Source organism: Scylla paramamosain, chromosome 12 (assembly GCF_035594125.1).
Source record: "Scylla paramamosain isolate STU-SP2022 chromosome 12, ASM3559412v1, whole genome shotgun sequence".
Taxonomy (NCBI): Eukaryota; Metazoa; Arthropoda; class Malacostraca; order Decapoda; family Portunidae; genus Scylla; species Scylla paramamosain.
Window position 1 is genome coordinate 7,421,199 of NC_087162.1, and position 23,405 is coordinate 7,444,603.

At 38.2% G+C, this 23,405-nt stretch overlaps 1 protein-coding gene across 5 annotated transcripts in view; it reads left to right on the top strand.

The window, feature by feature from the left end:
- LOC135105647 (protein MON2 homolog) overlaps positions 1–15,477 on the top strand; it is a 62,885-nt gene extending 47,408 nt beyond the window's left edge. For 3 of the 5 annotated variants that reach the window (XM_064014014.1, XM_064014012.1, XM_064014011.1), the window contains 6 exons: positions 104–288; positions 1,666–1,850; positions 2,334–2,447; positions 3,478–3,673; positions 4,233–4,315; positions 13,197–15,477. In XM_064014014.1, the coding sequence (XP_063870084.1) occupies positions 104–288; positions 1,666–1,850; positions 2,334–2,447; positions 3,478–3,673; positions 4,233–4,315; positions 13,197–13,408 (975 nt within the window). In that variant the 3' untranslated portion in view covers positions 13,409–15,477. The remainder of the gene's footprint in view (positions 1–103; positions 289–1,665; positions 1,851–2,333; positions 2,448–3,477; positions 3,674–4,232; positions 4,316–13,196) is intronic. The other 2 variants (XM_064014013.1, XM_064014016.1) reach the window with 1 other exon arrangement.
- The last annotated feature ends 7,928 nt before the right edge of the window (positions 15,478–23,405 follow it).

The following is a 23,405-nucleotide window of genomic DNA, read 5'->3' on the forward strand; positions in this document are numbered from 1 at the left end:
GTTTATAAAAGTGTAATTTTCTTGTAATGAGTGGTTTTGTGTTGTCAATCCTAGGTCCTTTTCATGTTATTTGATTTCCTGTTGATAAACATATTTATTGCAGGCCACAATTACTCCTTTGCGGCTCAAATACCAGTGTCCTGCTCAAACCACCTGGAAGCTGGTCATCACCACACTGCTGACAGTGCTTCAGGAAGGTCTTCAGCTGGCACGCGAGCATCCGACACACTTCAAAGATATGTGGCCTGTGTTAGGCACAGCCCTTGACAGTTTTCTCTTCTCAAACAGGTAAGGATTTATACATTATAGAATGCTGGGTTGAAGGAATATTGATTGTATTCCTTGTAGGTCATAAAAAATAACTTCAGGGGATGGAGTTAGGAGGACCAGGTTTCCCTCTGTATCTTAATTCCTTCATTGATAGAAAACAGTATTGTCCTGCCTTGAAATTGAAATATGGTTTAAGTTAAATATAATTATCTATGCACCATTCTTATGAACAGAAGAGAATATTTAATGATACACAATGTATCTCCTTTAAGTGAGAAAGATATCTCTGTTATCAGATGGGACACAATGTATCTCCTTTAAGTAAGAAAGATATCTCTTATTATCAGATAAAGCACAATGTATCTCTTTTAAGTAAGAAAGATATCTCTACTATCAGATAAAAGTTTTGCGATTGAAATTTTTTTCATATTTTTGAAGTCTAGGTCATGAAAAAAATATATAATAAATTTTTTTTATTAAAAAACTTCTCTCTAAACTACAGAATTTGAAATCAGGAAAAGTAGAAAAATGTTGATATGTCAATTAATAGAGTGTGTTCTTACATTTTACACTTTGTTTAAAAGTGAAATATGTTTATGTTAAATATAATTTTTTATACACTTCCTATTAATCCTTTCAGTGCTATTTTGCCACTTTGTTTCTTAATCACTAATTACTCTTAGATATCTTTTTCTTTTACAGCCACCTCCAAACTTTGTACCAGACAGAAATCACAAAATCTTTTCTTCTTTTATCCTCTTTTTTTCTTGTAGGTGCTCAATATTGATATCTCTATTATCAGATGGGGCACAATGTATCTCCTTTAAGTAAGAAAGATATCTCTTATTATCAGATAAGGCACAATGTATTGTTTGTATTGTTTTTAGTGCTGTGAATTGTTGTATATTGCAGTGAAAGAGTTAACACAAAAGAATATTGAACATACTATATGTACAATGTGTCTACTTTAAGGAAGGAATGTATCTCTATTATCAGATAAAAATTTTGATTTAAAATTTTTTCAATTGTTTTAAGATCTGACCCTGGAAAAAAAATGTAAAAAATTGCCATTAAAAATTTCTCTTTAAACTAGCAGATTTTAAATCACGAAAAGTAGAAGAAAATATTGAGGTTGTTATTGTTTAGGAAAAAAAAAAAAACTAAACAATAACCTCACTTTTTTGGGAATATGAGATTGATATATAGATCAAATTTTATAAATATCTCAGGAGGCTGTATTTCTAAGTTGTACTTTATCTTAGTGCCATCAGCTTTTGCAACCTCACTGACTTTTTTGTTGTGATCCTGTTTTACCAACTTGTAGATTTTAGCATTTAGATACTTTTACATTTAGATTTTATGATTCAGTGTGTAATATATGATGATCTTCCTCAGCCCCCCACCAGCTAACCAGAGTAGTGAAGATGCTGAGAGAGATGAAGGTATAGACTGTCAAGTGGTTGAACTGATAAGGGAAGAAATTCTTCCATATGCTTCATCCACACCCAGTGATTTCATAGTTTCAATCATGGTGCTTCTCAATAAAGGCTCAATTGAGTCTGCTTCTGGAGTAGATTCTGGTAAGTGATGAAACTCTTGTAATTATCTTCATAATGCCATGCTGTTATTTTTGTTGAGCTGAGCATGGTGAAAAATATTGTTTTATATTTCTCTGCCAGGCATAAGTTATCTTTCAGTAACATCATGTTATAGGAAAAACTTTAAAGAAAGACTCATCTTTTCACTTTATTCCAAAATATCACAAAGCTATGAATTGATATGTTTATACATTTCAAATGAGATGGCATAGGCATGTGTTAATGAAATGTATACCTAGTGATTTCATGTTTGCTGTATTTTTCAAACATTAGCTGGTATTGGAACTGAAGAGTTTTCTTCTTTTCTTTGGTGGGAATAACTGAAAATGTAGGTGTATATAAGTCTGAAAGTTGGAACAATAATAAAGACAGGTCCAGATCAAGGTCCTAGTGTAAGACAACTGTAAAAAAAAAAAGGTGTATATGTATTGCCCACATCACATCATTAGCACTCATTACTTTCAGCAGATTGTGAGGGCTTCAAACTGAGGGAAGAATTTGCAAAAACCTGTTTTGAGACACTTCTTCAGTTCTCCCTTCTCACTCCTTCAGACCTTGATCCAGAGCTTGACAATACAGGTGAGTTCATCAGAGATTTAGCTTTCATTTTATTATTGTATTTTACATCCTGCTGCTGCTCCTATTACTACTGATTTGGTTAGCCGAAAATATTAAAAATTTAACAATGAACTTGTGCATTGTAAAGTTGTGCTCATTGATTAACCCGTAAAGGAACAGGGACATTGATCAATGTCTTTACTAAAATAAAGCCAAATTATGCTATTTTCTGGTGGATTTACTACCCCGAGGTATGACTACACTGGTTTCAAGTCAGACAGCAAGGGTTGTCAGTCTACAGCTTGCCTCCATCATGGCCAGTTCCCAGAAATGTAATTCCGGTGTGTCTGATTCGGCTCGCTCATCCCTGCATTTCCTTAGCTCCACTGCAGCGCATAGCCAGTCTGGTATGGTTAGCTAACCACAGTATTAGCCATTGTAATGTGCAGGGGCAGAGAAAATGCCTGGATATGGGATGTATGGAAAATCATGGAGCACCCATTTTCTTTATCCCCAAGCCATGGCTGGGATGAGCTGATAGGATGCGCAGCTGAGCTATACTCAATGTACGCTGATACCATCTCATTCAACTTGTGGTATCTCCATAACCATGGCACCTACAAATTTCTGGATGGGGCCATTTGAAAGTGGAGTTGATTGTGGGGTGAATACCATTTTCTTTCACTTGTTCATTGTAGGTTATGAATAATAAGCATGCGAAAACAGGCTGTTTTGCATGCTTTGAGGTCAACCTGTGGTCCTGGCAGCACAGTCAAATAACCCCCCTGTCGTTTAGGGGTTAACTACATAATACACTCACCTCTTGAAATAAGTTTATTTACATTACACTTATTTGTAAAAAAACAAGTCTACATTAATACCCCCCAAAAAAAATAAATAAATAAATAAAAAATTTTATTATACAAACATGATCATGCTTCAGTGTGTTGTACCTAGTTCACCCGGTGAGTCATGCTTCCACTGTTGTAGATGTAATACATGAACTTAGATTTGTAGTTGATAAGAAGCATTTGTCTTCTTACTTTTGCAGATAAAGGCTCATCCAGGAAGTCTTTGGAAACGAGCAATGGGTTCACGGCACAAGATTCAACTAGTTCTTTAGCACAGTCAGACTCTACACAGGTCACCACTAAATTGGCTGTCACTTCACTTCTCCACAGATTCAGAGAAGTTCTGGTTAAGTATGTGGAGGATGAGAAGCTCAGTGGAAAATGTCCATTACCAAGGTTAGTGAAGAGTTCTTTTTCTTTTCTCTAGGTATTCGATAATATATATATATATATATATATATATATATATATATATATATATATATATATATATATATATATATATATATATATATATATATATATATATATTTTTTTTTTTTTTTATTGCTTTGAATAACATTTGGGCCTCACCATGTGTTGAACACACAAACTTTCCTGGATTCCATTGTAACTCAAGTGAGTATAGCTTTGAATTTTCTTGTGCTAAGGTTTTAGAAAAGTATTTATTTTTATCATAGAATTCATTGATACACCTGAAGAAACAGTACAAGGGAGTAAGATTAATTGTATGGATATGAATGGAGAATTTTTTAAATGTCATATGGCTAATAAACCAGGTATGGGTCCAGCTTCTAACAACTTGTTCAGCATTTCAAAACTTATCTTTGGATGCTAATGGTGTTTTCGTCATTCAGGCATGTTGGATACAGTTGGTATCCAAGATATATTTGGTCAAAAAGTTGATCACATCAAAAGTTTGCAAGATTTGCCATAACAAGTTATTTTGTTTCAGGCATCGTATTGCTGAAATAAGCTTTGTTCTGAAGGCTATTGCTACTTTGTTGTCTTCACTGAAAAAGGCACCAATAGAAAAAGGTAAGTTCAGTATCTTTTGAAGTCTTAGCACTTTCATATCTCCAAAAATTTTGAGCATTTCAATATCCCTGTGAATGTCAGTACAGATTGTAAGAAGTAAATTCAGAGTGGAATTGTAATTAACTAAATCTCAAGATGCAGAAAAGGTTTCTGAATAACTTACCATATTTGGAGAACATTCATGTTAAATACATTCAATTAAGTTTTAATTTTTCAGTAGGTTGAATTTTTTTTGTTATTTACCAGCTATCAGAATCTTGCATCCATAATCCACTGAGAACATTATAATTTGTTATGCATAAGCTGTGCCACAGACAGTCAACAAGCATATTACCAAAAAAAAAAAAAAAAAAAAAAATAGTGGAACCTCAGGTCTTGAACTTAATTCATTCCTGAATGTCATTCAAAATCTGAAACGATCAGAAACCAAAACTATTTTCCCCATAGGAATTAATGTAAAATGAATTAATCCGTTCCTGGACACCCATCCACCCTGTCTTAGCAGCTTACGACAGATGCTCCCACTGCTAAGATGTCCATTCCACATCTCCAGCTCAGAAATGATTTGTCCAGAAAAGATGTATTGAATGAACTTGGTGACACAGAACTCCTCAGAAGATACTGTTTAGACCAATCTAGTGAGAGGAACCTTACAAAGTGATACAGAGAGGAATAACCCACTTTCTGCCAAACTGAATGTGATCGTAACTCATAGACATCTTGCTGCTGAGAAAAGTTACTGGGAAAATGTAGTTGTGTAGTTGTGTAGTAGTGATGGTGTTATGGGTCATCGAGAGAGCCACAGGACAGATGGCTTGGGATTATTCCTGAGCTCCTCAACAGGATCACATTGAACTTATTTCAAAGACTGAATAACTGTCTTATTCAAATAGATAAAAACAAAGGAAATATTTATGGAAACTATGAAATAGTAATAAATGGCAGCTTTTGCTTTGTTTCTTAGTATTTGAAATCAAGTAACTTCGTTTGAGAACTGAATTATGGTATGGTAACTGAAGCAATTTAAATTTTGTTTGAAAAGAGAGGCCTTTGGAAACCAAGGTTCCACTGTATATAAATAAATAATAATAATTGACCATCCCTGCCTCATGTTGCTTCCAAGGTAGTCACCCAAACTAAAAAGCTAAAAAAATTTAAGATATATCTCAAAAGAATTCCCTTTGTAACCATCCAACAGTGTCACCACCAAATGGCTGGGAATGTAGGTTTCCACTTCCTGCCTGGGTAAACACAGTAGTTCACATCTTTAAATTATCATTGCCCTTTTATGGTGAGTCCACACAGTCAAATGATGTCTGTTGGACAAACACTGCTACCATATCATAAGGTGAAGCAGGATCATGTCATAAGTGTTTAAACAAGGGAAGTTGATATGGCAACAAACATTGCTGCCAGATAAAGTTGTAAACCACAGTTTCTACTCTGTTCACCAGTCAAAGACTGGCAGACAATGTTCGAAGCTGATGTCCCTTAGCAACACATAGGTGTTAGTGTGGATTTCGGTGACAGGTGGTTGTTGCCAGCGTCTAATGCAGTACATCATCACCATGGTGCACAAGAAGATAAAAAACAAAACCAAGGAAATTGCACTATGCAACATAATAATTACTGCTCTGTGTGAGGACAAGGTGACAAGAAGGGAATGGTGCAAGGACTGGTTAAAAACACGAAGAGAAAGGGGAAGTCATGCAACCATTTTACATGAACTGTGTATTGGTTATGAATCAGATTTCACAAACTATATGAGGATGGACCCAAACAGCTTCTATGACTTACTGGAGAAAGTAAAATCTTTCATAACAAAGCAGGACACCTGTATGAGGGAAAGCATATCACCAGAAGCACTCTAGAGGTAACATTGATTTACCTTTCCACTGGGTGCTCTTACACTTCCCTTCAATATATAACAAGAATATCTAAACAGTCTGTCTGCATTTATTCCTGAGACATGCCAAACCATATGTGATATACTTAAGGATCCATATCTAAAGGTTCCGATACTATGAACATGGACATTGTCCAGTACAGCTCTTGGTGCTCGCTTCTGACGTCATCAGCGAGCCTTTCCGCTTTCTGTTATATCTGGTAACAGTTTTGTCTGACAGACACTGTTTGGCCATGTGGATGCACCTTTAGTGTTATTATTGGATAATCTGATCAAGGGTATTGACATGAGATGGTCTCCTTTGTGGCAGAGTACAAAAATGTATCATAATAATAAATACAATATATTAAAAATAATACAATATATTAGAAGATCTAAGACAATGTCAGAGCACACTATCTCTTGTTATTGAGACAATTTTTTTCATTTTTGCTTAAAGAACAAGTTAGTTCACACAAGAGGAATTGCCAGCAAATAATATAATATCTTTAGAAAACAGATCAATCTAGCCTAAACATTTTTCAGCCTATTCTGAGATTAGGGTGTTAAACCACAATTTGGTGTAGCTTTCAAAATATTTTCATTGTCATATTGACCCCTTTGCTTAGAGAGAAGCAAGAGAGGGTTGATGAATGGCATTTCTTTCATCAGGAGGTATGCATCTAGTCATTCTTACCCTCAACCAATCTATAATGACTAGTCATTCTTACCAAAATCGAACCTAACCTAATATTTAAGTCTTGTGATACATGTCCTATTATGACAATAAAGTGCATTTTAAAAATTAGATATTTGTAACAATCTCAGAACAGGCTTAAAAAATTATTAGATGGATTGATTTGTTACTTGGAGACATAATTTGCTAGCAACTCCTCTTTCATCACCATCATTATCTCATATGGGGCCACCATGGTACAGCAGAACCCAAGAAGAGCTTGCATGCCCTACATCTGATACACTCTGTTTATTTTTATTGTACATTTCTATGCTCCTGCCACAACAGACCATTTCATGTGAATACCTGTAAAAAGAATTTTCAATTATAGTACCATCAGGGTATTTTGAGAAGATGTGAGTTACTGTATTCACCAAAGTACAAAAGAAAATCTACACTCCCAACCTCAGCAGCACTGGGAGTTACTGTATTCACCAAAGTACAAAGGGTAATCTACACTCCCAGCCTCAGCAGCATCACCAGCAGATGAGCAAGTGTTCTCCATAAGGAAGAGATAAGATTACCCTAAATGTCTAATACGGTGTCTTGTTCTTGTATTCTTGGTTGTTGTTTTGTTTGACTTTTCTTGGTTCTTTTGGTTGTTGTTCTCTTGTTCTCCTACTGCTCTTCTCGGTTGTTGTTCTCTGGTTCTTGTATTTTTCTTGGTCACAGTGCAATCTAAGGCTGTGGCTACAATGAAAGTGAGAAAAGCAAATAGTAGCAGCCAAGAGAATTTAAATGGCTGCACTGGAAGCAATTTGAGTTATCAATGCACACTTCCAGGGATACAAGTTTATCTGCCATAGATACATTATATAGAATATTTTGGTAAATACTGTGTAGAAAGATTGAATAATTCAAATATATATTTTGGTTAATGTTATATATCCAATGCAAATCCAAAGTAAAAATAAATGAAAAAATTTAACTCTTAAGTCAGAGAAATGGTTTATAATATTGATAACACATTTCATATATGACTACTCCTTGCAGTGTCTATTAAATGAATACTTAAGATGCTTGATCTTATAAATAGTTTTTAGAATAAGATGGTATATACAGGTTTAAAGAAAATATGTAACCAAAACATGGAATAATTTATAAGAATATTTAACTTCATCTTTCAAGTGCACTAATGGTGGCTGGCTAAGGTGGTGAGTAATGATTTCATTAATTGCTTTGTGGTTTGCTTATATAGTGTTACAGAAAAATTAGTCTATACCATCACATTCATGAAACTTCCTTTAAAGATAGATAAAAGAGTTCATTCAAGCATTCATTCCATAGTTGCTGCAAATGATAATATGTGAAATATGCTCTAAAAGTTATGAGCCAATACCTTCACGTGTGACAGTTTCTTGTTTTAATGAATTCTGCAATCAGTGGAGGAGGCAGCAGACACTTGCTAAAATGATAATTACTCCAAGTGAGTTCTTAAGCACTGGATCAGGTGCTGTGAACTTATCATTAAACTCAGCTGTGACCTCACTGAACATTTCCCTTTGTGTCTCACAACACAAGGGGGCAGTCACAGCCTGCTCTTCCTTCACACAAAACTACATGTACCTAATTACACACACTCTTCACCCAAATTTAAAAATTATAATGGTGACTCCTACACCAGCCTTGGAGTCCCCTCTTGGGAGGGGACCACAAATGTCCCCAGGTCAGACTGCTCTTTTGCTATCAACCCCAAGTGTCTTGATACTGCCCCTCAACTTTTTCTTCATTAACTTCTGCAACATTTGTGGTCTAAGGTCTAACTTTCAATCTGTAGACCACCACCTCTCCTCTACTTAACCTCATCTTTTCCTCACTGAAATACAGATGTCTCAGGCAACTGACAGTAACCCCTTTACTGTTTCCTCCTATTTTCTCTATCCTCATTTTCACTCCAAAGCTGTATGTTGCATCTATGTGCACAACAACTTTAACTTGATCTTGTATCCATGTTCTTAAATCTTCCAAATTTTCCACCATCTGACTACAACTACAGAGTCACTTTCAAACTAAATTTATCTGTGTTGTATACCTCTCACCTAACTCCTCTGACTATAAGAAATTCTTTGACTTCTAAAATGGAGCACATTCTGACTCTCTTCCCTTTTGTGGAAATCTCCATTCTTGGAGACATCAGTGTTCATCACCAGCTTTGGCTTTCTTCTCCCTGGTGAACTAGCCTTTAACTTTGCTATACTCCACAACTGGTGCAACACCCTACTCATATTTCTGACCATCTTGGAGATAGTCCAAACATTCTTGAACTTTTCCTAACCTTTATCCTTCTGCTTATGCTGTCACCCCATCATCTCCGTTGGGCTCCTCCAATCACAATCTCATATCTGTATCTTGTCCTATTTCTCCAGTTCCTCCTCAGGATCCTCAAAAGCAAAGGTGCCTCTGCTAATTGAAGGGAGCTGAGGAGGTATTATGCTGATTTTCCTTGGAATGGCTACTGCTTCTGTGTTGGAAAACCGTCTCTCTGTGCTGAATGCACAACAGAGGTGATAGTGTCTGGCATGGAGGCATACATTCCTCACTCTTTTTCTCAACCTAAACCTTCCAAAGCTTGGTTTAACACAGCCTGTTCTTTGTGCTATACATGATAGAGAGGTGGCCCACAAAAGGTACTTAAGCCTTCCATCACCAGAATCTCATGCACTTTATATTTCTGCCCAGAAACATGCCAAGTCTGTTGTTCAACTAGCCAAAAACTCCTTCATTAATAGAAAGTGTCAAAATCTTTTAAGATCTAACTCCCCCTGCACCAAAACATCTTCAATAACTTTGCCTTCTCCTGTAGGGCCCAGGATGGTGTCATGCCATGACTCCCTGAGTGATGTGAAAACTCTATTTGAGACTTACAGTGGAAGTATGCCTCCACATGGCACCCACTGGTAATGGAGGAACAAACCTGTTCATGAGGTTCAGGGTTGGTCCTCTGGCTTAAGTGCTTTCCCCACAAGATGAATGTGAGGTGGGGAGATGGACAATATTCCATCCTCCCTTATCAAACGTTCATAGAGCAATGGGGTTCTGCCAGGCTTCATTTCCCAGAACAGCCTCACTGATCTGGAGTCGTCCAGCTCTTTTGGGTTCTCTATCTTATTTGGGTGGGGGACATCGGGGTGATTTGCTGAGTCCAGTGCCAAACCCACTTAGCTTGGGCTACAGTAGTCACTCTGGTGTTTTCAGGATGACTGCCTGCTGGAGGGACGGTAGTGCTCTTCCTGCCAGAAGCCCAGCGTGTCCATGGTACATGGTGCAGATGCAGTACCAATCCCCCTTCCCTGGCCTGAGGGGTGGGCATAGAGCCTCTGTGTCCGTTCTGAAGGTCAGAGGCACTCTCACAGAAGGTGTTATGTCTGCTAATAATGTTTCATACTGCAGCGGGCCTTATGGAAGGTAGCCAACTGCCTGGTCTGAGGTTGGCGTCCTCAGGTGGAATCCTATCAGGTGAGAGCCTGGTAGGTAGGTTTTGCATCGCCTATGCCATCTTAGGACAGTAGGTATGAGTAGTGCTGGTTTTCAACTTGCTACCCTGTCGTTCCCCCCCAAGGGGAACAACAGGGGAAGTCATTCTTTGTCTGACTGCCGTTACTGTGCTTGGACAAGAAGCATTGGTACTAGGCAGAACAATCCCCTTTTGGGGAAGAATGACAGGGTAGCGGGTTAAAACCAGCACTACTCACATATACCGTCCTAAGACAGCATAGGCAATGCGAAACCTACCTACCAGGCTCTCACCCAATAGGATTCCGGCTGAGGACACCACCCTCAGACCAGGCGGTTGGCTACTTTCCACAAGGCCCATCGTAGTACGAAACATTATTATCAGACGTAACACCTTTTGCGAGAGTGCCTCTCAGCTTCAGTAAGGACACGGGGACTCTATGCCTGCCCCTCAGGCCAGGGGGAGTGGATTGGTACCGCATCCATACCATGTACCTCTTAATTAACCCTAGATCACTAAAGTTGTTTCCTAGTTACACTATCACTAAACTTGGGTTTCTCACACCCATTTTGGAAAATTGAAAAACCATACCAAATACACAGATTTATTAAAGTAAACACTTAATTTTCAGTATATAACTAATACCTAGACCTATTATTTATTACTTTTCCCTTAATTACATTTTTCAGTGAATTTTAAAAAATATATGAAAATTGAAAAAAAAAAAAAAAAATTAGAAAAATATTCATTTAAAAAAAAACTAAACTGCAGATTTCCTTCTTCTTTTGTAGTTTTTCTTCCAGGTGGATTAGCTCTACTCTCAGAGACCATAACTAAACTAGGGTGTTAGAAACCCGATCTGTAAATAAAACAGGAGCACTAAACTCGGATGTAAGGCACCCGAATGGTAATTTATGGATAAAACCGGTGTGCACAGCGGAGAAATGTGACTCGCCTTTGTCTGAGTTTGTGAAACACTAAAGGTACTGAAAAGTACAGGGTGGTTGTCACATGGGAACATCACGTGATCAGTGTGACTTCGCTAGCCCTGGGTGTCTCACACCCGAGATTAGTTCTCTAGGGTTAAAGCCATGAACCTGCTGGGCTTCTGGCAGGAAGAGCGCTACTGTCCCTCCAGTGGGCCATCATCCCAGAAACATCAGAGTGACTACTGATGGCATCACTGCTGTCTCATCTATTTCTAAAGCTGAACTCTTCACTCAGACCTTTGCTAAAAACTCTGTCTTGAATGCTTCAGGGCTTGTTCCTCCCTCTCATTACTTCATGCTACCCATTAAAATCCTTCGCAGTAATGTTTTCCATGCCCTCACTGGCCAACACTTAACATCCTTGGTCTGTCATTTACTTATAATCTAAACTGGAAACTTCTCATATCATCTGTGGTCAAAACAGTTTCTATGAAGTTAAGGATCCGGAGTCATCTCCAATTTTTTTTGACCCCCCTCCCCCAGCTACTAACTCTGTCCAGGGCCCTTATTCATCCATGTATAGAGTATGCTTCATGTCCATGGGGGGTTCCATTCATAATGCTATTTTAGACAAGGTGGAATCAAAAGCTTTTTGTTTTATCAATTCCTCTCCTTTAACTGACTGTCATTGTCTTCAGCCTTTTTATCATCACTACAATGTTTGCCATCTACCACTATTTTCATGCTAACTGCTGTTCTGATCTTGCTTAATGCATGTCTCTCCTCTCTGCGGCCTTGCTGCACAAGACTCTTCTTTCTCTCATCCCTATTCTGTCCTCTTCTCTAATGCAAGAGTTAACCAATATTCTCAATCATTCATCCCTTTCTCTGATAAACTCTGGAACTCCCTGTCTGCTTCTGTATTTCTTCCTTCCTGTGACTTGAACTCTTTCAAGAGGGAGGTTTCAAGACACCCTTCAATTTTCGAATATTCTCTTGATGTCTCTTTTGGGACTTATGCTTAAGTGGGATTTTTTTTTTTATTTCATCCAGTTTTGTTTCTCTTGGCCAGTGACAATCTTACATAAAAAAAAAAAAATTAATTAAAAAAAAATTAAAATTAAAAATAAATAAAAAAATGAAATAAAATAAATGGCTTAGTAAACTAGTGTATCAGTGGCAGATAATATACAAACTTCTCTCTCTATGAGCCTCATTACATTGGTGGCTCCTCCCTTAAATTGCTCCCAATACAGCCAATAGAATTCCCCTGGCTGCTCTCTTTCACTCTTGCATTCTCAGTCTCAAGGGCTGCTGTGGCCTTAGGCTACAGAGAGAGCAACAGCAACCATTAGTTTGACTCAACAAGAACTTGTTAAGTATCCAAAAGCACAAACATGCAATCATTACTGTGTCAAACAGTACTGACCTAAATGACCAATCTGGTGTAGAAAGTGAAGCTGTGCTTGAGAAGTTAACTGTCAACTCTTCTCACACAAGAGCCTGCTGGCCTACAGTGATGGTGTCACCCAATTACTGTCAATATGGCTATGGCTATCTTCATTAATTTATAAAAACCTTGGCTTTCTTTTCCTGCTCCTTGTGCATCTAAACCTGTAAGTGTTGGTACTTGCAGTTCAGAAAATTTTTGTCACCACTTGCCCTTTTTCTTGTTCCCAGTACAGCTGTTCCTGTAAGTTTCAGAAATATCATCAGATCTTTGTAGTTGCTTCAACTCTAATCTTGCATATTACTGACTAAACAAACCTTTCAAAACATTCGAAACTCATGTTTTGAAATGTACTAATAGTAAAAATGATGTCTAGCACAGATGTATGACTTTCTCATCAATGAATAATGGTTTCCTTTCATTTCAGTGGACAGCATGACTTGGACACAACTGATAGGACTATACCCTCACTTGGTTGAAGTTGGAGGGGCCAGCAGCACTAGCTCTCCCCAGTTGTGGCGTTCCCTCAGAGAAGTACTCCTGCAATATGCTCAACTCCTGCATCCTCCATCCTCTCCAGCAGGCGAGGCCTGTGATACCACTGACACTACACACCTGAGCCTTGTGAATGGGACGTGAGAGAACCAGAAATTAGTGGTGGTATTGAATTTCTTATCTAGAACTTATACAGAAAGAGTGAAAAAAGCATATATTCATAGGAATTTTCTTTATTATTACTGTTTAATTAGTGTCAGTCATGTTGTCCAATTTTTAATTACAGCTGTAAATTAGTAATTGTAAATGCAGTAATGGTTTGTTGATAATTACACATGACATCATTAATGTCATAATGTATCTTATTGTTCTTATACTAAGTGGAGAAGAGACCAGGATTGATGTTGCTTTGTATTTTTATCATGAATTATTTTACTAAATTTATGCATATGCTTACATTGTTCAAGTACCAGTAATTTGTGCAAATGTGTGTGTGTGTGTGTGTGTGTGTGTGTGTGTGTGTGTGTGTGTGTGTGTGTGTGTGTGTGTGTGTGTGCATTTCTCATCTTGAAGTGCAGACAGAGTCTGGTTTTGACTGGAGTACAAATTATAATTGTTTAAAATACTTGCAAAAGATTTGTTTTGACTGTTTTGTTGACTGTTTTGTTGAAGTATAGCAATATTTTTTTCAGTTAGTATTATTTGTTTTGACATCATATATTTGTACTATATATTAATTATTTGTTTTGTAAGAACTCCATATATTAACCCTGAATGATATAGAAAATGTCTTGCTTAAAGTTCTATTTACAGTATTTTATAAATTTTATATATATATATATATATATATATATATATATATATATATATATATATATATATATATATATATATATATATATATATATATATATATATATATATATATATATATATATATATATATATATATACACACACACACACACACACACACACACACACACAAGGTCTATTCAAAAGTATCTGACCATAGTCCAAAGCAGAAAAAGAGGAATTTTTCTTTGTTCTAACTCAATGTCCTTCAATGTGTGCCTTTTGGTACTCCACACACTTGGTTTGTAGGCCCTTTTATTACTTGTAGCATTTCTGGAAGTTCTCTTCTAAGTGCACTCTCATCTTCAGCATTGTCTTTACATATGCATCTCAAGGTTAGGAAACTGCCAGAAATACAAGGAGCCATGTCAGGAGTGTAAGCAACTTAGCAAACCTGAGAAATTTGCCATTTGGCAAAGAAATCCTGGGTTAGGTGCAGAGAATGGGCTAGGATAGTGTTGTGAGACAGCTCTGAATAACACAGCTTGAGGTTCTTGTGCTGAGTTGCATTGTTTGCACCTGATATAGAATTTCTTGGCCAAACACTGAATTCTTCAGATTCACCAGGCTGCTTATCTTCCAGGCTTCCATCGTAAGATATCTCCTTGTGATACCTTAAGATGTTCTGATAGGATCCTGATTTTTGAGTTAGGAAGACATCATGCAGAAATGTGATGGCACACTTTGGCAGCCATTCCAAAGCATGACCTTCACAAAGGTTTCCAACAATGGAGGGACCAATAGGCTAAGTGTGTGGAGTCAAAGAATAAACTTTGAAGTACATTAGGATTAGACCCAGTAAGTGAGCCACTTTTTGTGCCTTCTATCTGAAGTTGAGTACGTTTTGAGCTGACCTCATGTATGTACATATGATTTTATAAAAACAAATTATGTATTAACTCTGTTCTGGCAAACTATGGCTGTGGTTTGGAGTAGTGAGTAATTTTTAGTGATTATTGATATGGGTGTAAATATGCAATTACCTTACACTTCACACCTGTCTGTTATTTATTATAAATATTACCTGTTTTCACAGAAGGTGTACAGTAAATTTCTTTAATTCTTTATGTAAAAACAAAACCAAAATTAAAAAAAACTAAAAATGTAAAAAATAATTGTTAATTTGAATTTTGTTCCTGTGGCATCATATTTGAATTTTTTTTTTAAAAAGGAAAGGAAAATTAATCCAGGATATAAAGATGAGTGTTATGTGACCTTCCTATGCATTGTGTAGATGTTAATGCACAATCTGGGACCAAGTGATAACCCACTCTTATAATACGAGTGAATGTTCTGTTCCCACTGAAAGGTGTTTTGAAAGTGACAGTTTACAAGCAATAGATAAATGTTACATCATCCATATATTTATCCATCATCCTTTTTTAATTAACTTTTTTCTATTTGACGATATATTTTATCGGTCTTTATTTTCTATGACATCTATTTTCTATCCTCAATAGAAAACAATGTTTTCATTTCCTTTAAGGAATAGAGGAAATAAAAAAGATCGTAAAAATGATGCAATAATTCTCCATTGTAATGGACAATTGATTCTGAAGCAGGTACATTAGTGATTTTGTTATGTCCTGCATAATGAAAATGAAATTCTATGGCATACAACACAATAGAAAAAATTGAACTGTGTGTGTGCATCTGATTCACAAATCTTGAGAATCATATGCTGAGATCATGATTATCAGCTTTATACTTGCAGTGTGTGTGTGTGTGTGTGTGTGTGTTTACCTATTTGTATTTATCTAGTATAATACAGGGTTCGAGCAGGGCTCATACTGTCCTGTCTCTATATCAATATTTTATCCAGCATTTCCTTAACTTTATGCATGTTTGGTGCTGTAACAATCTCTTTATTTAGGCCATTCCAGATATCCACAGTTCTGTGGAAAACTGTACTTCTTGATGTTCCTCAAACACTGACTCTTCCTGATCTTTGAGTGCCCTCTCATCCATCCAGCTTCATCTTCTTCCAGCAACACCAGGTCGTACTGAACTATCTTCTCAATGTGGTTAACTATTTTATACATTGTTATTAGATCTCCTCTTTTTTTTTAATCTGCAAAGTTGGCAGTCCCATTTCCTTCAATCTCTCTTCGTACGTTAGGTCTTTCAGCTCCGGTACCATCCTTGTAGCTGCCCTCTGAATTCTTTACAACTTCTTTATATCTTTCTTCATATGCAGAGACCACACCACTGCTGCATATTCCAGCCTGGGACATAGCATAGTGGCTATAATTTTTCATCATAGTCTTATCTATGTAATGGAATGCCATCCTAATTGTTAACATCCTGTAAGTCGAACTAAATATCTCACTGATATGCTGTTCTGTGGTCAGGGTATCTTGAAAAACCACTCCTAGGTCTTTCTCCTCCTTGCTCTTCATTATTACTTCCTCCTCCATTTCACAATCCCATGCAGGTCTTCTTTTACTCTCCCATTTTCATCACATGGCATTTCTTAACATTGAATTCCAATTTCCACTTCTTGCTGCACCCATAAATCTTGTCAGTATCTCTTTGCAACTCCATACAATCAACATGGCTTTTTATTACTCTTGCACCCATAAATCTTGTCAGTATCTCTTTGCAACTCCATACAATCAACATGGCTTTTTATTACTCTTAACAACTCTGCATAATCAGCAAACAAATTAATATAACTGGTCAAACCCTCCTACATATCATTGATGCATATTTGGAACATTATGTGTGTTAACAATGACCCCTGTGGTACTCCGCTTGTTACATTACTCCAACTTAAATAGGTGTACCTGATCACAGTTCTCACTTCTCTATCCTTTAAGTAGTCTCATTCATTTTAGCACTGTCCCTCTCAGTTCTCCTATATGCTCCATCTTCCACAATAGTCTTCTATGCAGAACTTTATCAAAAGCTTTTTTTAATGTTCAAGTACACTGCATCTACCTACTCATCTCTGTTTTGTACTTCATCCATTACTCCTGTATAGAAACTTAGTAAATTTGTCACACATGACCTTCCTTTTCTGAAACCAAATTGGCTATTTGTTATAACTTCATTCTTTTCCAAATATTTCATCCACATTTCTTTGATTGCTATTTCACAGATCTTGCCCACAACACTAGTTAGTGACACCGGTATATAATTTAGTGGATCAGTCCTCTTTTCTCCTTTGTGTATTGGCATTATATTTGCTCTCTTCCACTCCCTTGGTACTCTTCCCCTATCAGTGAGCTGTTAATCATGTCCCAAATTGGCTCCACCTACATTCCTTTAGTGTCCAACCTGACACTCCATCAGGCCCCAATGCTTTCCTGACATCCAACATCTCAAACAATTTGCCAATTTCATGTTTTCACACCAAGACTTCCCATAATCCCCCCCCCTGCCACACTTCCTCGTTATCCTCCTATCCCCCTTATTATTATGCTATTTTACTCCACACGTGTGTGTGTGTGTGTGTGTGTGTGCGTGTGTGTGTGTGTGTGTGTGTTTTTCACCTACTGTCATCTGCTGATCACCCAGCTAGCCATTCCTCTATGGAAAGAGCTCAGAGCTTGTACTGACCAATTTTTGGATAGGATTGAGACTACTCACACATCATTTACTGGGACAACAAGGTCACAACCCCTCTGGTTACATTTCACACCTACTGGCTGCTAGGTGAACAGGGGCTACACACTGAGGCTCACCAATTTGCCTTGCTGCACTTGGGATTGGGTGTGTTAACCACTACAATACATGGTGTGTGTCAGTGACAGAGAGAGTTGTAGGACTACAAAACACTGCTTATTTACACAGCATCACCAACTAGTATAATTCTCCTTGACTAGTATATATATATATATATATATATATATATATATATATATATATATATATATATATATATATATATATATATATATATATATATATATATATATATATATATATATATATATACAGTGTAACCTCGGTTCTCAAACTTAATTCATTCCTGAATGCCATTCAAAATCCAAAATGTTTGAAAACCAAAACTATTTTCCCCACAGGAATCAATGTAAAATGGATTAATCCATTCCCAGACACCAGTCTACACTGTCTTAATGGCTTATGACAGATGCTACCACAACCAAGATTTCTGCTTCACAACTTCTCCAGCTTTTTTTTTTCTTTTTTATGTAGGAGGGACACTGGCCAAGGGCAACAAAAATCCAATAAAAAAAAAAATGAAATGCCAGCCCCATAAAAGGGTTAATTAGAGCAGTAGTCAAAAATTGACTACTGAAAGGATGTAATGAATGAACTTAGTGAAACAGAACCCATCAGGAGATACTGTTTAGACTGATCTAGTGAGGAAGCCTTACAGAGGGTCACAGAGGAGCAACCCATTTACTGCCAAAATGAAGGTGATCATAACACCTAGACATCTTGCTGCTGGGAAAAGCTACTGAAAAAAAAAATGCAGTTGTGCAATAATGATAGGGTTGGGGGTCATCAAGAGTGTAACAGATGGCTTGGAATTACTCCTTCCTCTTCTTGTGACCTCTCACTTTTTATCGCTTGATAGGTCCTCCTTCCCTTTGGTGTTATGCTCTGGTCCATCCACTACCTGTAGAAGGAGAGCAGTGAGCACAGCACAGGGAACAAAAACTACATATGTAACATGTTACATTTCCTCTTTCATCACCCCTAATATCCTCTCTCTCTCTCTCTCTCTCTCTCTCTCTCCCCTTGATATAGGCCCAGCACTTTGAGGAATCCACTGTCCTCCTCCTCTAATCTCCTACTCCACTCATCTTCTCTTATGATTTCAGTTACGGAGCCTATCAACCTGTCTCTCTCTTCTTCATACTTGGCACACTCAACCAGGAAATGTTCCAGTCTCCCTCTCCCCTCTACATGTGTTATATCCCTGGTCCAGCTCAATCCTGTTCCTTGCCTTCACCTCCAGTGTCCCTGTCCTTGCCTTCACAAACAACTTCTTGCCCCAGTCTCCTATGTGCAAGTGGAGCGCCTCAGGTTTCTCCTTCCACTTTTACCACTTTAATGTAGACTGTGTTTCTATCCCTGTCTGCCATCTAACTAAACCATCTTTTTCTATCCTTTTCCTCATCAAGATTTTCCCTCCTTTTCCACCTATCCATTTTCCTACTCCATGAAGATCTAATAGAGTTTTCCCTCACTACCTGTTTTACTCACCTATCCTCACCAAATCCTTCTATCTTCTTCAAAAAGCTCAGCTCCCTTTAATCATTCTCTCTCTGAAGGTGCTCCAGCCCATCTCTCATCTAACAGCTTCTACTGCTGTGCTGTGTGGAACACCTAACTCCCACCTACCTACTATATTCTGGGTCTTCTCTAATCTTATTAAGTCTCCCTCCTGGTAGTAGGTAATTTCAGACCCATACAAGCAGTAAGGTACTGCCATTCCCTTCCATAAACTTCTGCCTACCTCATACTTGTTGACTATCCTACTCTCTGCATTCATTATCATTCCTGTCATCTTCCTGGCTTTTCCTTCATTTGTTTTCATCTGTTTTCACCTCCTATTCCTTTTTTGCTTATCTCTAGCCCCAAGTAAGTGTACCTCTTCACCACCTCTAGTATGCTGTTTCCTAATACCCACTGTCCCTTTACTTCACTGTTAAACTCCATCACCTCACATTTCCTGTAGCTATACTTAACACCCCACTCGTCCATATGCACTGGCTACCCACAACAGCTCCACCATGTCCTCCTTACACTCTGTCATCAGCTCTATGTCACTGGCATAGGCTAGACATCCTAATCTCCTATCCCCAACTTTTAACACCCTTCCCTGACACCCTGATCCTTTTTATCAACTCCTCTATGTAAATATTAAATAAGGCTGGAGATATCACACACTCCTGCTGTACTCCAATATAATTTCTCATCCAACCTGTACTAATGTCTCCTAACATGAACTTCACCTCATTATCCTCATACAGCTTCCTAATTACTTGCACTACATTCCTGTCCACCCCTCTGCATGCAAGTAACGTCAGCAGTTTGCTCCTGTCTACCCTATCATGGGCCTTCTCTATATCTAAGAAAACCAAGTACGGCTCCTTCCTTAGCTTTATATTTCTTTCAATAATTTCCTTCATAACTAGCACATTTTCTAATCCACCTCTACCCTGGCTAAAACCACTGCTCCTCTCCAAGCACCTTATTCTCCTCTATCCAAGTCTTCAATTTATTATTAATCACCCAACCAAATGCCTTTTCTAATATGTTTACCATCACCATAGGCCTGTAATTACCTACATCCTCCCTTGGCTTTCCTCCTTCCTTGTGTATGAGTGTAATTCTGCTCCTGTTCCAATCTTGAGGCACCTCCCCTATCTCTGATGTTTTCCTGAACAGCCCAGTTAGTGCCTGTCTTAATGCTTCCCCACCGTACATGAACTCACCTATGATGCTATCTGTCCCGCCTGCTTTCCCTGTCTTGATGGCTCTCACTGCTAAAGCTGTCTTGCTCCTCTTTCTCAACATCTTCCATCCCCCTAGATTTATTACTGTAAATGGACATATTTCCTGCTTCCTCTTCCTCCTCCTGCCAAATAAACCTGCACCAATACTCCTCCACTATGGGCACCACTTCCTCCTCGCTGCTTGCCTCCCTGCCATCCACCTTCAGCTTCACCCCCTGGAGTGTTGCCAGCCCACCCAAGTTCCTCCTTAATCATCTCCATGCTTCCTTTTCTCTTTCTCTCCATGGCATGTTGTTAAGATTCCTAGCCTGCTCTCCCTCCCACTTCTCAATCTTACCCCTAATGATTGCCTGAGCTGCTTTCCTTCCATATATATACCATAATACAATTACCAAAATTAAAAAGAGCAAATGTAATGCATTATTTTAAAAATGAGGCAAACAAGATGTATTAAAGTGCAGATGTATTACTAGTTAGTGTAATGTGCAATATTTTTGAAAATATCATCCAAAGAATCTGGAACAAAAGAGGTTGCATAAAGGCAATTAGGATATGGGAAGGAAAGATAAAATGGAACAAGTCTGTTATATGGGGTAGGTACCAAAAAGATTAAATGAAAGAATGAACTCAACTATACCATGCTCTCTGTTAGGCTTCACCTAGGTCTACTGTTAAGCCTCTGGTCATCTACTCCACTCCATTACCTACTGTACCCCTTTTCTTTGAAAGGGTGCTCCTTGGTTTCAGACCTCCATCATATTCCATCAATCATCACAGTCTGCCACTTGGCCCCAGCAGATCATCTACACCACATATGGCCTTAGTCTCTATGATCTTTGCCGTAGCTTTTGAAAAGAAACCTCACATACACATCCCTCCTAAGGATCCCCCTAAGCAGAGGTACCTCTGGTGTTTTGCCTCTACTAGTTGGGGGGACCTAAAGAGGTATTTTGCTAATTTTCCTTGGAATGACCACTGCTTCCATGTCAGAGACCCACCTCTGTGTGCTGAGCGCATAACAGAGTTGATTGTGTCTGGCATGCTGGCGTACATTCCTCACTCTTTTTCTCTACCTAAACCTTCCAAACCTTGGTTTAACACAGCCTGTTCTTGTGCTATACATGATAGAGAGGTGGCCCACAAAAGGTACTTGAGCCTTCCATCACAAGAATCTTATGCACTTTATATTTCTGCCTGGAACCATGCCAAATCTGTTCTCCAACTAGCCAAAAACTTCTTCATTAACAGAGTGTCAAAATCTTTCAAGATCTAACTCCCATTGTGACTTGCATCTAGCCAAAAATACATCTCCAATAACTTTGCATTTTCTTTCCCTCCTTCACTTCATCCACATGGCACCACTGCTATCACATCTATCTCTAAAAACTTCTATCTGGTCTCCAGTATGGGTTCCATCAAGGCTGCTCTACTGGTGATCTTTTGGCTTTCCTTACTGAGTCTTGGTCATCCTCTTTTAGGGATTTTGGTGAAACTTTTGCTGTTGCTTTAGACATATCAAAAGCTTTTGATAGACCCTGGCACAAAGCTTTGATTTCCAAACTACCCTCTTACGGCTTCTATCCTTCTCTCTGTAACTTCATCTTAAGTTTCCTTTCTGACTATTCTATTGCTGTTGCTCTTCTTCTAAATCTATTAACAGTGGTGTTCCTCAGGGTTCTGTCCTGTCACCCACTCTATTATTCATCAATGATCTTCTAAACCAAACTTCTTGTCCTATCCACTCCTACACTGATGATACCACCCTGCACTTTTCCACGTCTTTTCACTGACATTCAACCCTTCAAGGAAGTAAACAGTTCATGGATGGAAGCCACAGAACGCCTGACTTCTGATCTCTCTATAATTTCTGGTTGGGGCGGAGCAAACTTGGTATTGTTAAGTACCTCAAAAACTCAATTCCTCCATCTATCAACTCGATATAATCTTCCAGACAAGTATTGCCTCTTCTTCAATGACACTCAACTGTCCCCCTCTTGTACACTGAACATCCTCAGCCTATCCTTTTCTTATAATCTAAACTGGAAACTTCACATCTCATCTCTAGCTAAAACAGCTTCTATGAAGTTAAGCATTCTGAGACGTCTCTGCCAGTTTTTCTCACCCCGTCAGCTGCTAACTCTGTACAAGGGCCTTATCCATTCATGTATGGAGTATGTTTTATATGTCTGGGGGGTTCCACTCATACCGTGCTTTTAGACAGGGTGGAATCAAAAGCTTTTCGTCTCATCAACTGCCCTCCTCTCCTCTCTGACTGTCTTCAGTCTCTCTCATCTCTTAACTATTTTCTACCACTATTTTCATGCTAACTGCTCTTTTGATCTTGCTAACTGCTTGCCTCCCCTCCTCCTGTGGCCTTGCTGCACAAGACTTTCTTCTTTCTCACCCCTATTCTGTCTCTCTCAAATGCAAGAGTTAACCAGTATTCTCAATCATTCATCCCTTTCTCTGGTAAACTCTGGAACTCCCTGCCTGCTTCTGTATTTCCACTTTCCTGTGACTTGAATTCCTTCAAGAGTGAGGTTTCAAGACGCTTATCCTTCAATTTTTACTACTGCTTTAGACCCTATTTGGGGACCGGCATCTCAGTGGGCTTTTTTTCATTTATTGTATTTTTGTTGCCCTTAGCCAGTGTTCCTCCTACATAAAAAACAAATACATAAATAAATAAATGCTCCTGTAAAACACCATGCACCCCTTTATCTCCTCCATGCAAATCTAGCCTTCCTCAGTAGGCCACTCCTAAAGGCTCACTAGTTCTTTTCCTCTCCTTGCATCTCCCAGCTCCAAGTCCTTCACTGGAGAAAATTCTGGCTAATTTTTGGACCACACTT